Source organism: Pelobates fuscus, chromosome 3 (assembly GCF_036172605.1).
Source record: "Pelobates fuscus isolate aPelFus1 chromosome 3, aPelFus1.pri, whole genome shotgun sequence".
Taxonomy (NCBI): Eukaryota; Metazoa; Chordata; class Amphibia; order Anura; family Pelobatidae; genus Pelobates; species Pelobates fuscus.
The window spans coordinates 199,192,989-199,213,626 of record NC_086319.1 but is presented as its reverse complement, the minus strand read 5'-3'; the positions used below and the strand labels follow the sequence as shown (position 1 = coordinate 199,213,626).

Below are 20,638 nucleotides of genomic sequence, written 5' to 3'. Positions count from 1 at the left end.
ATTTTATTAATCTAAATTGCTTTAGTTTTAGTCTAGTTTTAATCAGCTAAATCTCCAGTAGGTATTAGTCGACTAAATCTCTAGTAGATTTTAGTCAACATAACTAAAATCTAATGGGTATAGTTAAAGCCTATATCTGCCTCTTTTGACCCTTCCCCACCCCTCTGTGTCTCGTTGTGCCCTCAGCCCCTCTGGTGTCTCATTCTCTCCATAGCCCCATTTGTGTGTCTCTCCTTCCCCTGCACCTTATCTTATGTCGCTATGTGTGTCCCCCAGCCCCTCCATGCATCTCATCTCCCCCATGTGTCTCATTCTCTCAGCCCCTTCAAGTGTCTTGTTCCTCCCAAGCCCATCCATGTGATCATCACCCCCTAGTGCCCCTCCATGTGTCTCATTCTCCCAACCCCTCATGTGTCTCATTCTCCCAGCCCACCATGTGTCTCATCCCCCCCACCCCCCTATATGTACCAATTCCCCAGTCCCCCATGTGTTTCAATCCCTCAGCCCCCATGTGTCTCATTTCCTCTCCTCCCTTCCTTACCCACCAATGTTAAATTTGGTGGCAAATTTTAATTTAGTTTTAGTTACAGTCTTTTGACCATAAAGCCACGTTAGTTTTAGTCGTATTTTAGTCTAATTTTAGTCGACTAAAATCTGACTAAAATTGTTAGTCGGCGAATTAAACACTGCTCTTTAGTAAACAACATTGTTTGTGTTTATGCATTGCTGATGGATAAACATGTCCTGCAAATGAAATTTCAGAGCTCTCTTACCTTCCGGGATAAGAGATTTCCATTAGATTAGAAAGTTGGTTGTTCTACTTCTTCCAGTCAGTGTGGCAAGTTATTAGCATGGCAACAGGCACATGGGTGCCAAGCAAAGTTCTCAAATTTGTTGGTCAAAAGAGATTTATATATCCAGATGAGAAAGTTAAACTTCTCAGCATCAGAATTCAAGAAGGCAGATAATTGCAACTTTTACAAAGTTTTCTAGGTGCATCTCTATTTCAGTATTTTAAATTGGTCTATCAGCATAGTGGTAGATTTTTATCCTGGAGTTCTCTCCTTTTTTAGTGTTTTAGGGCAGCAGTGATTAACTTTGGTGCTGCATAAGTCCACAAACTCTGTTTCCCATGTTGCTCACCCATGCATTTAGGTAAATGGTGATCAAAACCATCTAAGGTTATTCTTTTATCACTGTAGGGACAGGAAGGAGGTGTACCTTGCATCAAGCAAGCTGGAGGATATAAAAAAGTGGTGGACAAAAACAGTGGTACCTGGTGCCATTAAATAAGCTGTTGGCCAGAGTCTTGTAAATAAGCTATCAATGTTAGAGTCCAACTCTTGAACAGAGATTAATTCCCAGGTGTTTCCCTCTATTTTAAAATGACATCGACTAGTACTCTTGTGTATACCGGATCAAATTGAAAATGGAACTTGACAATAATTTAGGGATATTACTTTTAAGCCCAACTGATCGCATCTTTCATTTTTTGGGGTTTCCTGTGCTTGATTTGAAGAGGGAATCTTTATAGGCATAATATTACATTTTAACTATTGTTTAAATTACAATTCGTATAGGATCTTTAAATGTATTTTATCTGTATGTTACGTAATTGAGAGATGCTATCTCCTATGGCAGAAGTCTTGGCACATCAGCTGTGTTTGGGTAACCACTTTTCTTTTAACAGACTGTTGGGCTATGATTAGACTGCATGTATCTATGTCAGACCTCCCGAAATGAGCAGGCAGCATAACAATAATATATATATATATATATATAACATAATTTGTCAGAATGGCTTCATCTCCAGGTTAAAAACTAACTAGAAGAAATTTCTAATAATCACTTCAGGTAGTGTGCAAACTGAAGCTCTCTCATAAAGTAAAATTATTTTTTCAAGCAATTATTGCATGAATAAGCAACCTATTTTCTTAACATATAAAAACAATAAATACCAAGTTACAGCTGAACATTATTAGGGTTATTTACTACAGTGAGAATGTAAAGAATTTTAAATTTAAGGTCAAAATATTTGACCCGGAAAATTATGTGCTTTTAGTTCAGCTACTCTGGCCTTAAATTTATTTGAAATTCACTTTCAATTCTACCCTTTAGTGAATAACACCGTATGCTACTATAGAAGTATAATCTACAAATGGCTGTATGCAAATGTGTGGGCTTCTGGAATTCCTAGGTTGTCATCTAGCAGAGCCAAGCAAAATTACGGGAGGATGATACCCATATTGTCATACAAACATCTTCTATCTCTATAGTAAAACTATGTTTTCTTTGCATAGTTTTCAAATGATCATAGGGGTATTTTTGGACCTGCCAAAATTCTACGTTATCCATCATTCCAACTTTTAATAAACACAAATATACATTATTCTAATCTAATGACTGATTTTATCAAGTATCCTAATATGAAGCTGTACATTCAATATGTACACTGAATATTAGCATTTCTCTATCGTAAGTCATTAATTTCTGAAATTAAAATGCAGTTGAATGCCCTCCTGGCCTAATCAAAAGCACCCTACAAAGTGAGAAGCCATGACATGAAGAGCCAAAGGGACTACAGAATAATTAAATTTTCCATATCATTTTAAAAGCTGAGTCATTTAGAGAACTGATTGGATTTACGAAGAAATGGACCAACTTTGGTCTCCACTGGATGTTTCCACCCTTTTCATACCATCATTCCGTTTTTCCTTTTCTTACAAGTTATTTGCTTATGCTTTTTCTTTTTCTCTGGATTGTCTATCCATCTTTGTCTTGCCTTCCAAAGTGAATCATGTAAGTACTTAGTCTATCGTATCATTGGTTTTCTTTCTTGATAATGAGGGATTATTACTCTTCATGAATATGACTCTCCTGCCAAAAACGTGTGAGTCACTAGTAGTAAATGAATGTGTTGTGTTGTCATCTTTCTATTCCTTGTTTGCCTGTTTCAGAATGCATTCATTGGTACTTTTAACTTAATTAGTTCAATACATTTTAATGTACATAAAAAGATAGGAAGAAATATTCTTCTTTCATTTTATTCACCACACATATATGGATGCTAGGCCGAGTATTGCAGCAGAAGGTAAAAGACCATAAAGCTCATAAGCTTACAGCTCATTCAAAACTCTTTAGACCACTGACTATTTTTTTGTTTTGTTTCTGTATTACATTATGTGTGTAGCAATATCATGTTGTATGATATCTTAGCATGTTAATACTCAAAATCAATTATTCTAACCTTACAATATTTGATTGATAGGCATTTTCAAAATTGCACGTGTAAGAATTCAACTCTTGTGTTGTGGAAGATCCCAGCATAAGAAAATGGGAACAATTATCACATCAAGGACACATTAAGCTAGATTGGCCTCAATATGTGAGCCATTCAGGTTTTCTCCACAATTTCATGATAACTACTTTACTGATGAAGGTTTATTGGTCTAACCGTGGGATTTATAGGGTAAAGAAGACTAAAAACACACTAAAAAAAGCAGATGTAACTATTATCCCAATGTTGGCTCACACCATGCAAGCACAGATAGGGAATAGCTGCACCTCGAAACTCAGTGCTTATACAAAAGATACTTGTTTAATAGCCCAATAAGAGGCTTGCAATCACTTAATAATGTTGCACTAGTCACAGCCACATCTATAACACTGTCTGTGGAAGGGGAATCACATGCAATTAGCGGTGTCTGATAAAGTTTTAAGATGGTAGGGTGCCAGACTCCTCCCCCAGAATTTTAATCCTCCCTATACAATACAGAGATACTCATTCAATAATACAAACAGCTGAACATAATATGGAGATGTTCATACAATAAAACAAGTTGGGCACAACATGAAGATATTTATAAAATATTTAGAGCCGAGTACAATGCAGAGATAGCCATACCATAAACAGAGCTGATAAAAAAATAGAGATTTAATATACAGCTGGGCACAAAACAAAGATACCTATACAATACACAGCGCTGGATAGACTACAGCAGGGGTAGGCAACCTTTTAGCAGCACTGTGCCGAAATATGATTGTGATGTCCCATAGCGTGTCGGTCCTATTTCTTTAAATTGAGGTGTGCATGTTGCCATATACTGCTTGTGTTATTTATACTGCAGTTGCTTTGTATCATTGTATTTGTGAGTATATGAGCTATTATATTGTATATGTTCATTAATAGTTTTTGGTATCATGTATAATACCTATGAATTTGAGCTGTGTATGGGGGCTGCTTGTGGAATTGTGTGTGGATGGATATGTCACATTGTGTATTTGGTAGTGTGTGTATGTGTGGGGCTGTTTGGGGTATTGCATGTGAGAGGCTGCATGTGGGGTTGTGTGCATGTATGTGGATTGTTGGTGGTGTTGTGTTTGTGCGGACTGTGTGTGTGTTTGTATTATTTGTATGAGGGGAGGGTTATTCTGCAGCTCTGACACTTCCCTGGGTTCCAGTGAGGACCAGGCTGGCCAGGTACAGCTCAAGGACAGAAGCTGCAACAGGAAGCTGTGGGCTGCTTTGCTGCAGTGTGGATTCCCATTCATAAGTGCTGGGAGGAAGTGATTTATATCACTTCCTCTATGTGCTCCAATGCATAAATTGAGGATTGTCCATCACCACCTTTTCGTATTATAGATATCTGAAGTTTCATTGGGACTCCTGACAAGCCAGAGCCTGTTTGGCTCTTGTAGCCTTGAGTGCCGTGCAAAGGCACCTCGAGTGCCGTGCATGGCACTAGTGCCGTAGGTTGCCTACCCCTGGACTACAGAGATACCCATACAACAGGTAGAGCTGCGTAACATATAGAGAGATAACAGAGCTTGGCACAATTAGGAGATAACGTAACTATTCCACACAGCAGGGTCACTGTGATGGATTACACAAAGCTGCGATACAGAGATTCTCACACCGTACATATCTCTGTAAAATGCACCAGCTCGCCCTCTCCAATTACACTACAAAATGTTATTCATAACATTACAACTACTGTGAATGGAGCACTGTGGTTACAAGGAAGGATGGGGACAGGCAATAACAATGACTCAGTAACACATAAGAGAATTAAAGGAGTGACAGTGCAGCCACTTTTAACTGGTCTGGAAGTGTCCCTGGAACAATGGGACAATGCCCTGCTGAAAAACAATATGAGAGGAAAAATGGGGGAAGGGCAGATAGAAACGTGACAATCAATGCATTCAATTTAATTGCACTTTTTCTACAATCACCACCATTTTAAACCAAATGACAAGCAATTACAAGCTGGGGAATTGTCTGTTACACTAGCAATTGGGGGAATGTGCATCCACGTTGTCCCCCTATAGCCACCTCCCCAAAAACTAGGCCAAGGCATATAGTCAGATGGGAGAAGGCTGGCCCTTAGTACCCTCCAGGTGCCAGGGTAATGGAGGCTGCCGTCACTCAGCATATTTTGCTTGCTTTTTTTTTTTAACAGTTATTTGTCTTATAAGTATGAAGTATTAGTAGATTAATTAATTATTAAACAAACAGTGGCTATGTGCGTGTTACTGCAGGTGAACAAATCGCTTGCTTTTTTTTCTTAAGAAATAAAACCATTACAACATGAAAACAAGGTCATCTTAAAATAATTGATTTTGTGTTTCTGTTCATTGAAATGCCATAGAGAAGGAAATTTCAATGTAGCATTTACTATTCAGTGACATGCGAGAATTGGTCAGTGGTCTGAATAATTTTGCAAGGCACACGTTATAAAGAAGTTTTAAATTAAACAAGCTGTTATTGCTGCCTAGTATTGAATGATCACACAGTCTTCTATATAAGGTCAAACTCAAGACTTTATACAGCCTATTCCCTTGCTTTTTGTGTTTTAAGAAAATATTGGTATTGGCGCAATGAATAGCAATGTTTGAAAAGGTGTTGAAAAATATGGCTAAAATAAATTATTGCACAAGTCTAATACAGGTATTTTGAATTCATATTCTTCTTCTCTTTTTCTCAATATTGTATGAATGAATGGTATTCATTAATTGACATGTAGCCATCGATTAAAATTTCAATTAGAGACAACACCAGTTTCTGTTTGTTTAGTTTTGTGTTTTTAAAACAAACCAAAAAAAAAAATTTGGCATTGCATTCCATCAGTCTGTTATTCTACATCTTTAAGCAAATTGATCCTAGCAATATGTTGGGGTACCATTAATTTTATCTATACATTGTGGTAAACATGTAGGTAACATACCTAATGTTCACTTCCATTTCCAATGTTTCAAGAAACAAACAGTCAATGAAAAAATGTAAGTGGTTACATATACAAAGATTTGCCTGCTATCCATTACTGGGTTCCGTTTGTTCCCTTTTCAACACCAAAAACGTTTAGTAATGTGTATCTAACATCGGAAAAAGCTCATGTTTATTTGTTTAAAGTGTAAATTATGCCTAGATTATTTTTTATTTTACTAAACAAAGGCTAGAGGAATGCCTATAGTAGATGTTATATTGTATAATCCCTGTTCTAATGAAACACACTTTCTCTTTAAGGGGCTTTTCTCATTCCATATTTCATTATGCTGGCTATCTGTGGAATCCCTCTCTTCTTCATGGAGTTGTCACTTGGACAATTCTCGAGTCTTGGACCACTGGCTGTGTGGAAGATAAGCCCTCTTTTTAAAGGTACGCTCATTTTATTGAGCTTTGTTGAATGCATATCAGCATCTTTCAAACCCAACACACCTTCAAGAATAACATTTCTTTTTTTTGTGATTGTGTGAGAAGTAAATGCTTCTTCAAAAATTGTTTGTCCAATTAAATTATTTCTCTATATCTTATTCACAAAGTGAGAATATGTGAACATGCAGATTGACCTCAAATTTTTCAAATTTCGAAAACAAGAATACCATGTAGCTCATAAATAAGAACTTACCTGTTCATGATGCATTTTATTTTTCAAAGAAACCCCTGGCAGAGGGTTGAAGCATTTGTAGACAAACAGCAGCTAAGGGATCACAAATGATGCACCAGAATATTAAATAAAAAATGGCAACTCACCCACTGCATCTATATTACATTGTAAATTAAGAGAACATTATTTCCTAAATACATTTTAAACTATGACATATACAGTTAGTAAATTCCATTGATAGCCAAAAGTCAGAGCATCATTTATGATTTTATGCCATGTCTTCCTGTGTGCTCCACAGGTGTTGGGATGGGAATGCTCTTCATAGTGGCCCTGGTGGCCATCTACTACAACATGATAATAGCCTATGTGCTATTCTACCTCTTTGCCTCTCTGACCAGCAGCCTGCCTTGGGAGCACTGTGGCAACGTGTGGAACACAGACTTATGCCTGGACCACCATGTAATTCGTGCCAACAACTCTTCTCTGCCAATCAATATAAGCAATACAGTCAGCCCCAGTGAAGAATACTGGAGGTAAGTACAGAATGTTCTGCATTAGAACCTAGAACAACATTATATAGTGTGTTTAAGGCTAAAATAATTTTGCATTCTTACATTAGGTCCCATTTCACTGAGGTATTGAAATTATCTAAATTATCTGATGCTACCTAATGCTAATTAAAATAATATGCCATATTTCACCATGAGGAAGGTAACTATAGTGATAAACAACACCGGCACATGGCAGGTAACCAGTAGAGACTCTTCCACAGAGGCATTTGGGCTAGCACCAACAGTTTTTATATGCAGTAGTTTAGGACCAGCAATACTTTTTCTTTTTTTAGTTGGGAGCTACAAAAAGATGGGAAGAAAATAGATTATATTGCACCAGCCATTGTGTGGAATATGTTAAAATAAAACAAAAATCTACACTGCTCAGCCACTAAATTAAAACCACTGACAGGTGAAGTGAATAAAATGTATTATATTGTGACATTGGCACCTGTCAATGGGTGGGTTATATTAGGTAGAAAGTGAACATTCAGTTCTTGAATTTCATGTTTTGGAAGCAGGAACAATGGGCAAGTGAAAAGATATGAGTGACTTTGACAAGGTCCAAATAGTGATGACTAGACAACTGAGTCAGAGCATTTCCAAAATGAAAAGCGTTGTGCAGTGTTTAGTACCTACCAAATGTGGTGCAAGGAAGAACAACTGGTGAACTGGGGTCATGGGCATCCAAAGTTCATTTATGCACATGTGCAGCAAAGGCTAACCCAACTGGTCTGATCACACAGAAGAGCTACTGTAACTCAAATTGCTAAAAAAGACTTAACATTGGCAATGATAGAAAGGTGTCAGAACACACAGTGCATCATTTGCTGCATGTGGGACTGCATAGCTACAGACTGGTCGGAGTGCCCATGTTCACCACAGAAAGCACCTTCAAAGGGGGGAGGTAAGTGTCAGAACTGAATTATGGAACAATGGTTGGGTGCTTGTGCATTGTTTACAAGGGGACGAGATGGCAGCAAGATGCACTATGGGAAGAAGGCAGGCCGATTGAGGTAGTTTTATGCTCTGGGCAATGTTCTACTAGGAAACCTTGGATCCTCACATACATGTGATACAAAGCAATGGAAAAACTGCCCTATTGACTGGTTAGCATGTTCTCCATTAGTCTGATGGTGGTAGGCAGATGAAAAACACAGTTCAATACCCATCTCTAAACAAAAAGGCCTCAGGAAACGAGAAACAAACTGACTACCTCTATCAGATATAATCTGTTCCAGTGTAAAATGTAGACAAATACCACACTGTAGAAAATCTTAGCTAACTCCGTCAAGTGAGTAAGTGGAAAATCAGTCGACAATCATAAGAAAAACTGTCCATTAGAAGGGGAAGATCAACAATAAAATATATTGATATATTAGACCAAGGTATAGTGGGCATAGGAAATGGTTGGAGTACACCACATGACACTTTGTGTACAACTTTATTTTCTGCACAAACATCACATGATTGGAAGTAGTCCCAAATGTACACTTTAATAGAAGGCCAGCAGAAGTCATGAGATATAAGGGGAGTAGTTTTCGTGAGACTAGGACGTTCTGTAGACTTTCTTTCATGAAATAAGGGCATAACTTATTTTATGACTTCTGGTGTAACATATAAACCTTAATTATTTGGTTTATTCTCAGGGGATTCATCTTGTTTACATTTTATATGGTTTAACAATGTAGATCACTCGGAAAGTACTGTAGTAGCTATAATTCTTTCAGAAGGAATGATAAAACTCTCCTCAATCTTGTCTTCTTCAACCATATCAAATTGCCTAGACAATGCATTAGCTTTGGCATTATGTGGTCAAGGTCTATATGTGATACGGTAATTAAATCTAGATAGGAAAAGAGACCATTTAACCTGCTTGGCATTTTGCCTCTCCTAAGTATCATAATTTATTATGATCCGTGAAAGCTATTATAGGATCCGCATATTCTTCCAGGAGATATCTCCATTCTTTCAATGCAACAATAATAGCTATTAACTCTCTATTCTCAATGTCATCATAGTTATGTTTGACCAGCGTAAGTTTTCTGCAATAGAAACCCACATGGGTGTAACGGTTGGTCAGTGGACTTGTGTTGTGAAAGAAAAGCAACTTCTCCTATCTCAGAAGCATCTACCTCCAATATGAAAGGGAGCATCAGATTTGGATGTCTCAAAATAGGAGAAGAAACAAAAGCCTTTTTTTAGCTTTTAAAATGCTTCTACAACTTCAGGGGACCATCTATAGTGGTTATAAAACCTTTCTTGGTTAGGTTAGTAATAGGAGCTATTACAGAGGAAAAATCCTTTATGAAACTTCTGTAATAATTGGTGAACTCTATAAATCTTTGTATTGGTTTTAAACCTTACATTATTATTATTATTTAATTTATATACCGTATTTATCGGCGTATAACACGCACTTTTTCCCCCTGAAAATAGGGGGAAAATCGTGGGTGCGTGTTATACGCCAATATCCCATAATTACTTACCTGTCCTGAAGCGTGGGCCGGCTTCACAGCGCGCACCGCGGTACAGGAACTTTAATTTCAGGTTCCGGTTTCCGGCGGGACGGAAAGGAAGTGTGCACACTGTTGTGCACACTTCCTTTCAGTCCCGCCGGAAACCGGAACCCTAAATTATAGTTCCTGTACCGCGGTGCGCGCTGTGAAGCCGGCCCATGCTTCAGGACAGGTAAGTAATTATGGGAAAAGGGAAAGTACACTATGGGAGGGGAGGGGGGAAAGTACACTATGGGAGGGGGGGGGGAAATACTATGGGAGGGGAGGGGGGGGAAATACTATGGGAGGGGAGGGGGGGAAATACTATGGGAGGGGAGGGGGGGAAATACTATGGGAGGGGAGGGGGGGGAAATACTATGGGAGGGGGGAAAATACTATGGGAGGGGAGGGGGGGAAATACTATGGGAGGGGAGGGGGGAAAATACTATGGGGGGAGAATACTATGGGAGGGGAGGGGGGAGAATACTATGGGAGGGGAGGGGGGAGAATACTATGGGAGGGGAGGGGGGAGAATACTATGGGAGGGGAGGGGGGAGAATACTATGGGAGGGGGAGAATACTATGGGAGGGGAGGGGGGAGAATACTATGGGAGGGGAGGGGGGAGAATACTATGGGAGGGGAGGGGGGAGAATACTATGGGAGGGGAGGGGGGGAGAATACTATGGGAGGGGAGGGGGGAGAATACTATGGGAGGGGGGGATACTATGGAAAGGGGGGGACACTATGGGATGAGGGGGGAACACTATGGGATGAGGGGGGAACACTATGGGATGAGGGGGGAATACTATGGGAGGGGGGGAAATTTCCTGGAATTTCTTTCTAAAAATGAGGTGCGTGTTATACGCCGGTGCGTGTTATACGCCGATAAATACGGTAGCTCCATCAGATTGTGTAGCGTTGTACAATGGGTGGACTAACAGACATGTAAATAGACATTCTATTAAAACCAACAACTTTTTAAGATCCATAATGAATCCCTAAGCGAATATCACATGGCCCAAAATGTTTACCTCTGATTTGTCGCATAGGCACTTTTCAAGTTTACAATAAAGACTATTATAAAAAAGCATTTGTAATACCCTACAGACATGAAGATGATGCATACTTAAATCAGAAGAGTAGATCAGAATATCATCTAGATACACAATCACAAAGGAATGTATATGTTGGCAAAGAATGTATAAATACTTAGGCTATCTGGATAAGATACCCAGATGTCAAAAGTATGTACTGGAATTGTAGAAATGAGATCCTCAAAATTATGAATAAATAGTAGTATAGCAAAGATAACCAAAATTGGTGGTCATAACCCGAACTGGGTATAAATCTAGCCTAAATGGCACACCTCTAAATATCCTAGTATCTCTGATGAGCTACAGATAATAGACCTTAATCATGATTGGTCAATTCTGATAGCTTCAGAAAGTAAATTGACTTAGCTAAAGATCGCTAAGCATAATATGTGACTAGGAACACTGGTCACTTGAACAAGAGGTGATAGTTGTTAGATTGCTAAACGGCCACATGCGACACTTATAGAAGTGTTGAACTAAGCCTAAATAGTCTTACCATCAAAATATACAACTATCTTAAGTAGTGTAACAGACTTCCCACGACCTCACCTATATACCTGCAACTATATCACCTCATATTTATTAATTGTTGGTAGTCACACTGTGCATCTTAGTAATTTTTGATCCTATTAAGGTGATTTAACCCTAGACATGGTTGAATGCAGGACTTTTCGTGGGAATTCTGTTACACTACTTAAGATAGTTGTATATTTTGATGGTAAGACTATTTAGGCTTAGTTCGACACTTCTATAAGTGTCACATGTGGCCGTTTAGCAATCTAACAACTATCACCTCTTGTTCAAGTGACCAGTGATCCTAGTCACATATTATACTTAGCGATCTTTAGCTAAGTCAATTTACCTTCTGAAGCTATCAGAATTGACCAATCATGATTAAAGTCTATTATCTGTAGCTCATCAGAGACTAATTTATTAGTACCTTACGTACTAGGATATTTAGAGGTGTGCCATTTTGGCTAGATTCATACCCAGTTCGGGTTATGACCACCAATTTTGGTTATCTTTGCTATACTACTATTTATTCATAATTTTGAGGATCTCATTTCTACAATTCCAGCACATACTTTTGACATCTGGGTATCTTATCCAGATAGCCTAAGTATTTATACATTCTTTGCTGTCTTTTGAATGGGGGGTTATGCCCCAGGACACTACTGGAGTTTCCATTTAGGTGTATTTCTACCAATGGAGAGGGGTTCCAAGTTTTGGACCCACCGACAAGGGTAGATTTTTTTCATTCTGGAATGTATATGTTCCCTGAGAAAACTGCAGGAGCTTTACAGAGGCCAAAAGGCATGACAGCATCATTATAATGGCCACTTCTAGTATTGAAGGTGGTTTTCCATTGATGTCCCTCTTTAATTCATACCAAGTTACTCCCCTGAGATCTAACTTGGTAAAAATAAAGGTCCAGTTAAGTCTGCTAAACAACAGATGAGTATGCATTCCTTTTTGTTATCTTGTTAAGTCCTATACAATATGTACAGTGACGTAGATCTCCCTCTTTTTTGGACACAAAGAAGAAACCAGAACCTGCCAGAGAAGAAGATCTAGGTATAAAACCTTGCTCGAAAGACTCCTTAATATATTCCTCCATTATAATATTTTCGCAGGATGATAATGGATAAATCCTACGATTAGGAGGCAATTTGCCTGGTAGGAGACCAATGGAACAAACGAAAGGACTATGAGGCGGTAATTTGTCTGCCTCCATCTTATAAAAAAATATAACTGAGGTGCAAGTAAGTAGTGGCATTTATGTTGATAATGGTGGAGCAGTGGGGACATTAATACTTACCTTATCCTGGCAAAGAGTACTCAATAATATAGTTTGTCTCTCTTTTCAATCAATATTGGGGTTGTGTAGACACAGCCAAGGATAACCCAAAACAATAGGAAAAGAAGAAGATGATATGACCTGGAAACACAATTTCTCTGCAATAAACCTGAACACATAAAACACGAGATGGATATGGGGAACAAGACACATAGAGAGGCTGAGGGGAGAGAATGAGACACACGGAGGGGTTGGGAGAGAGAATAAGACACATTGGGGCCTGGGGGTAGAATGAGACACATGGAGTGGCTAGGGTCTGGGACACATGGAGGGTCTGGGGCAGAATGCATAATATGGAGACACTGGGTTGTGTGTGGAGTGTAGAGACACTGAATGTAGGTGCTGCACACTGTGCAGCACTGGACTAAGACTCATGTCTAGTGACAGTCAGAGTGACTGTCACTAGAGGTGTTACTTGGCAGAATTTACAATGTAAAGCCTGCAGGGACAGGATTTAGGCCCCAGAACAACTACATTAAGCTTTAGTGGTTCTGGTGACTATAGTGTCCATTAAAAATTGATTTTTTGTTGTTGAAAATTAAGCTTTGATGTTTTTAGCTGGCTCCTAGATTTCAAGCAAACTTGTAAAGCCCTGCATTAGGAGTTGAGTACAAGAGCAGGGTCAAATTTCCAAAAAGGTCACCACCTTAGAGCAGCAGGCAAAAGAGGGGCAGTATGGCCGGTAGGAAGATAAAAGGTTTCACTCACTGACCAGACCATTTTTATGCCATGGTTGCACACCTTTAAACGGAACAAATGGGACCACGAACTGAGGCCAACAGTAGAAATCAAGGGATCAAAGATCTCCCTCCCTGGCCTGGCCACACTGATTCCTGTTGGGGAGGAGGAGAGGGATCCAGAGAAGTTGGTCTGTAGCTCCTACTTGTACAGGCCAAGTTCTCTGCTCTTTTTACTGTATCTGAGTGTTGCAGTGGATTACCATGGCAAGTCCCCATCTACCACCAACACACACAACTGTTTCTCTCACCTCCAAACACACACTACAGCTGAACTACAGTCGTTATCTAACTGCACACATACACCACAGATCCATATACATAAACACACTCTACAACCCCAGTTCCCCCCACACCCACTATACAGTCACAATAGTCATACAAACAAAAAACTACAGTCCCAAGTTCCCCACAAAAACAATTAAATACCTCACAGTAATGGCTATTTGAAGACAAAAAAGTTTACATTTTTCAATGGGCATTTCAGTCTCCTGATTTGTATCTTATTGGCACCCACAAAAAACACTTTAAGAATTTGGTAGGATTCGGTGTGCATTAATATTATGAGATCTTGTTCTCTTCCTTGCAATGTGAAGGTGCATAATAGCACTGAAAACAAGCACAGTAATCATGTAGATCTTTAATAATACAAATTAATATAATTAATTAATATAATGAATGGATTACTAAACTTTTTATATTCAAATATTTTTGCTCAGCATTATCGCAGGCAGAAAATTGTATATGTGTGTTCTGTCTGTCTGCCTATTTTCTTAATATTCCTTGCCATGATCACTGTTTTGGTTTCAGCCGGTATGTTCTTCACATACAAGGAAGCAGTGGAATTGGGGATCCAGGACAAATACAGTGGAAATTGTGTCTTTGTCTTCTCCTCTCTTGGACCATTGTGTATCTGTGCATTTTAAAGGGAGTCAAATCATCTGGGAAGGTATGTAATGGGAATATCAATGTAACTATTCTAATATCATGCCATGGTACTTTCACTATATGGACAAAAGTATTGGGATGCACCTCCTATTTATTGAATTCAGGTGTTTCAATCAGAACCATTGCCACAGGTGTATAAAATCATGCACCTAGCCAAGCAGTCAGCATTTGCAAACTTTGTGAAAAAAAGGGATCGTTCTGAAGAACTCAGTAAATTCAAGTGTGGTACTGTGATAGGAGGCCACCTTTGCAATAAGTAACTTTGTGAAATTTCATCCCTACAAGATATTCCACAGTCAACTGTAAGTGGTATTAATGGAAAGTAGCAGAGTTTAGAAACAGCAGCAACTCAGTCATGAAGCAGAAGATTACATAAAGTCATAGAGCAGGGTCACCAAGTGCTGAGGCTCATGGTGCGTATTATTCACCAACACTCTAGCGATTCCATACTGATTCCATACCTGCAGAGTTCCAAACTTCCCTTGGCATTAATGTCAGCACAAAAACTGTGCAGCGAGAGCTTCTTGGAATGGTTTTCCATGGCTGAGCAGCTGCATACAAACCTCACATCATGAAGTACAATGCCAAGCGTCTGATTGAGTGATGTAAAGCACATGCAACTGGACTCTGGAGCAGTGGAAACGTGTTCTGTGGAGTGAAGAATCATGCTACTCTGTTTGGCAGTCTTTAGGGGCAAGTATGGTATGCAGGACGGATAATACTATAGGGCTATTTTTCAGAATTTGGGTTAGGCCCCTCACTTCCAGTGAAGAGAAATCTTAATACTTTAGCATACCAAGACAATTTTGGACAATGCTATGCTTCCAACTTTGTGGGATCAGTTAGGGGAAGGCCCTCTTCTTTTCCAGCATGACTGTGCCCGAGTGCACAAAAAAAGGTCTATAAAGATATGGTTGAATAAGTTTGGTGTGGAAGAACTTGACTGGCCTGCACAAAGCCCTGATCTCAACCCCATCAAACACCTTTGGGATGAACTGGAATGGAGATTGTGAGTCAAGCCTTCTCATCCAACATCAATGCTTGACCTCACAAATGCTCAACTGGATGAATGGGCAAACATTACCTCAGAAACAATCTCAAATTTTGTGGAAAGCCTTCTTAGCTGAGGGGAAGCTGTTGTAGCTTCAATGGAGGGACCAACTACATATTAATGTCTACAAATTTAGAATGCAATGTCATTAAAATTTGTGTTGGTGTAATGGTCAGGTGTCCCAATACTTTTGTCCATATAGTGTATAATGGAATTCCAAAATGCTTGGTTATCTCTTACAATTACATTTTAACTGAAAATGTTACAGCATTATCATTAAGGAATAACAGAATTTTGTTTTAGTTCAAAAATGTAATCTCTAAATTGTGTTTGGAAAATGCTTAGAAATTGAACAGAATTGCTTATATAATAAATATTTGCATGACATGCGGTTCCAGGCTGGACGCAACAGGGTGAATGAATGAAGTCTCGTTGTATGCCTTTGCCTCACCTGGTATCTTCTCTGATCTGGCCTGGAAAGCTTTACTTTCAACATGTATCAGAGAGGATTCTGAGTAAATCACAGGCAGAATCTATACATCTACTTGTTCTGTGAACACTGGAACAAGATGTTAGGTAAATACTTTATTTTTCCCAATTAGTATCATACAGTTGCTTGCCATTTGGGTAGCAGTGTGCAATTAAGATGTATCATTTATATTTCTTGACTGTCTTGACTAAAAAAAACACTCATATTCTACTGTGCTCCAGTACCAGTCATTACCAAGAAGATAAACAAATTTAAACAAATATCCACAGGGGTTTAGTAAGTCACCGAATTCTTCTCCCACGCATCGCATTATTTTCATAGAACATTACATTACATGGTTTCGGATAAATATTATGGTCACATTTTGTTCTCAAAAATAACTTAGTAGTGAATATGATAATAAGGATATGCATGATCGAGTTAATTTTATTGATAATAAATGTTTTTACCCTTAGTCATTTGTTGCTTACAAATTTAGAAGTTGTTTATCTGGGTGTATGATAGGCAAAATAGTGGAAAGATCCTCAAGGCTCTGAACAATGCTATCAACAGTGAACTAAACAGAGAATTGCAAGTAAACACAATTAGGTTGTTTGCATTTAAGGCAGCTCCTAGCTGTAATCTTTGTGATTCTAAACATAGAATGTGTCAACAGATGCTACCTCCTTTTCTCTCCGCCATGGTGTGAATTACACATCTATTTGTATCTGCATATTTATGAAGTTTCTGATTTACACTGTCAGGCAAACTTATTAAAAACCAAGCTGGTCAGGTGTGCCCTCATTGTAGTATTCAATAACAAATCAAATGTGTAGTTGCCCTTTGGTGGACATTATTGATTAGTTCATATACAGTAATGGAACCTAAATTATGCTCTCACAGGCAGAGTAACTTGTTAAGAATTTGCCAAAATATTTTCTACAACATCAGTTGGATGCCGTAAAGCTGTGGGTAATTATACGGACATGAATGTACCAAACATTCACAAAGCCTTGTTCATTTTTTCCCAGCCAGCTGATGTTCTCTTCACTCAGTCTTTCATTCAGAAAGTATCCACAGGGCTGCCATCAGAAATTGTGGGCATCCTTACACATCTCAATGTCTGGGTCCCTGAGGTTGACCCTGTGTCTGTTCATAGGGTCCAGCACCCAAGAAAATGAAAGTACATAAGACTCAGTTTATACATTGTACTACCACTGTTGCTAGCAAATATATAACTTGGGATAAAGACCTATATATAGTCTCTAGTCCAACAATTTGACTGTTAAGGGAGAACAGAAAATGCCTCCCACCAGCATTTTATTAGCTCTCCACACATAGCAACGGCAGCACATGTGCTATGGTTGCTATGGTAACTCCCTAACCGAAGCTCCTAGTACTGGCTAAGGACCATAGGAATGGAGTAACTGACTATTGACAAATGAAGCCAGTGTATTGGCATCATATAGGACGATAGCCCTGCTTGGTGAAGTGTCCCCAAGCATGGCAAATCACAGAGCTAGCAGGCAGGCTGGAGATGGGTATTACATGAATAGTAACACACATGAACCTCAGAACATGGCGGCGTTGGAACGGAGGTGAGATGAGTAAATCTCAATATTTTACACTAACTACACCATGTATCTCTATAATATGATATATTCGGGAAGGATTCAGCTATAGTCGACATTTAAATTACAGCTTCACTCTTACACTTTACCAAACATGATAAATGCAGGTTAATAAACATGGATTTTAATTTTTTTATATTTTTGTTTTACTTTAAAGAAGCACAAACTAGCAGTATTTATCTACCAACTCTCTCTTTCTCTTCCTCACTGTGTGCAGAATTTACGCTTTCACTGCAATAATACAGATGCATCCGAATACCTGCATTAGAGTAGGCCGTATTGGCTGTCTTGCACCCTCTGAGAGAGCTCACACTCTGTGACATCTCCTCATGCCAGAAAGACTTCTTTCGCAATGTATGCATATAGTTTAGCCACTGACAACACTGAGCTACAAAACAACCCACATTAGCAGAGAGACATATAGTAAGGATATCACTATCTGTTTGTAGTTTTTCTGACGATCTGCAGCCAGGGTGAGAATTAAAAACAGCTCACTCGGTGTTGTTGGGAATGAGATTGTATTTGATAAGGAAGTATTTCTGGCATGAGGGGGTGTGACAAGGAAGGCAGGCTTATGGTGCAGCATTATGCAAAACATTCATTTTTGAGCATGCAAACATTACATCATATTAATGCTATCGCTCAACTGCATTAAAGATGTACTGGTGCCCGCAGTGTCCCTTTAATTCATGAAAGAATATCATGAATAATGCAACACACAAGATAATGGAAACTGTGGTAGCTTTGTTGGTCGCATTCTGTACATCTTCCAAATTCAGTTGCAATTAGCTTCATTCCTTCAAAAAAAACAACAAAAACACAGCACATATCACCTTATTCACGTTATCTTTTAACTGTTAATGCAATTTGTGGAAATCCAGAAGAAATTTGACAGCATAAAGACAACTGCAGAAACCTGTGTTGCATATATACTGTATTATCCACAAGACTGACATGACCCTTTAAAATGTTCTATCATTTTGAATACATTTCTGAAAATACCCTTTGTTGAAGGACTGAGTGTCATACCAAGGCTCTCAACATTGTCAGGCCCAAAAGAAACCTTACTGAGGCACAAATGTAATTGGCATGCTCACTTTTACCCCCCGTGTATGACATTAGGTATTCTATAATATATATATTTGTTAGTATATGTTTCCTATTTTATATACATCATTTATAAGAAAGTCCCTTGAGCCTGATGTACATTAAAGTAATACTATAGCATTAGGAATACAGATCGGTATTCCAAACACCTGTTGTCCTTAGTTTAGTAGGTCTCCCCCCTTCCCCCCAATAGCCATTTCAAGGAATAAAAAAAAATATTTTTAACTTAGCTTTTTCCAGTGCCGAGGTTCCTTCTGGACTGGTTAGAACTCCTCCACCAACAGCCTAATATGCATGTATGGTGTTCACTGCACCCATATCAAAGCTTCCCCATAGGAAAACATTGCTATCCTTTGCGGGATTTGAAGATGTTAGAAGTACTCATGCAAAGCATGAGGACATCCAATGATGTTTAATGTAGTAAAACTCTGGTAGAGACCCAGAAGTGCTTCTAGTGGCTGTCTACAAGACAGCCACTAGAGGTGACGTTAACCCTGCAGTACAATCATGTTTTACATTGTAGGGTTATACAGACAGGGAAACTGCACTCAGACCACTTTAATGAGATAAAGTGATCTGGGTGCCTATATTGTCCCTTTAAACATAGCATACTGCATATCAGTACAATACAAATAGAGAGTAGTTCCACCATTCCATTAAAAGGGGAAATTGGAAACGGTTTACTTCAGTCCTGGCTACTTACAGTTTCCTGTTTTAGAAAATTCACCATTTTGGAATGGATTCCAACTAGATTAAACCTTCACAAACCGTTATATTATACAGGTAAATAGTATTTAAATTAATTTGTGCTAGGTGCACATGTTAAAAAAAAGTTTTCAAATAATTATCTTTGTCGTAGTACTTAGTGGAAATGCTATTACTGATTGGCACTAATGTTTTAGAGAACTTTCAAGTGATTTTAGGGAAGAAAAAAATAACAACTTTTTATTTTCTCTGTGCAGGTTGTCTACTTTACAGCTACATTTCCTTACTTGATTTTGATCATGCTGCTAATTCGTGGAGTAACACTGGATGGTGCGTGGATAGGAATTAAGTTCTACCTCACACCTCAGTTTGATCATCTGTTGTCATCAAAGGTATATACTAAATTTGAAGTGACAATAACTGCTGTCTATAGTACAGCGATACTACTGAGATTAGATGGAGTTTGTCTATCTATCTATCTATTTCTATCTATCTATCTGTATATTTCTATCTGTATTTCTATCTATCTATCTGTATATTTCTATCTGTATTTCTATCTGTATTTCTATCTATCTATCTATCTATCTACCATATATACTCGAGTATAAGCCGATCCGAATATAAGCCGAGGCCCCTAATTTTACCCCAAAAAACTGGGAAAACTTATTGACTCGAGTATAAGACTAGGGTGGGAAATGCAGCAGCTACTGGTAAATTTCTAAATAAAATTAGATCCTAAAAAAATATATTAATTGAATATTTATTTACAGTGTGTGTATAATGAATGCAGTGTGTGTGTATGAATGCAGTGTGAGTGTATGAATGCAGTGTGAGTGTATGAATGTCGCGTGTGTGTATGAGTGTCGCGTGTGTGTATGAGTGTCGCGTGTGTGTATGAGTGCCGCGTGTGTGTATGAGTGCAGCGTGTGTATGAGTGCAGTGTGTGTGTGTATGAATGCAGTGTGTGTGTATGAATGCAGTGTGTGTATGAATGCAGTGTGTGTATGAGTGCAGTGTGTGTGTATATGAGTGCAGTGTGTGTGTATATGAGTGCAGTGTGTGTGTGTATGAGTGCAGTGTGTGTGTATATGAGTGCAGTGTGTG

At 38.7% G+C, this 20,638-nt stretch overlaps 1 protein-coding gene across 1 annotated transcript in view; it reads left to right on the top strand.

Annotated features, from left to right (window-relative positions):
• Nucleotides 1–20,638, top strand: part of SLC6A7 (solute carrier family 6 member 7) — a 145,629-nt gene that overhangs the window by 52,404 nt on the left and 72,587 nt on the right. The window contains exons 3-6 of the mRNA XM_063447898.1: nucleotides 6,524–6,655; nucleotides 7,183–7,417; nucleotides 14,434–14,572; nucleotides 19,792–19,926. Coding sequence (XP_063303968.1) covers nucleotides 6,524–6,655; nucleotides 7,183–7,417; nucleotides 14,434–14,572; nucleotides 19,792–19,926 — 641 coding nt within the window. The remainder of the gene's footprint in view (nucleotides 1–6,523; nucleotides 6,656–7,182; nucleotides 7,418–14,433; nucleotides 14,573–19,791; nucleotides 19,927–20,638) is intronic.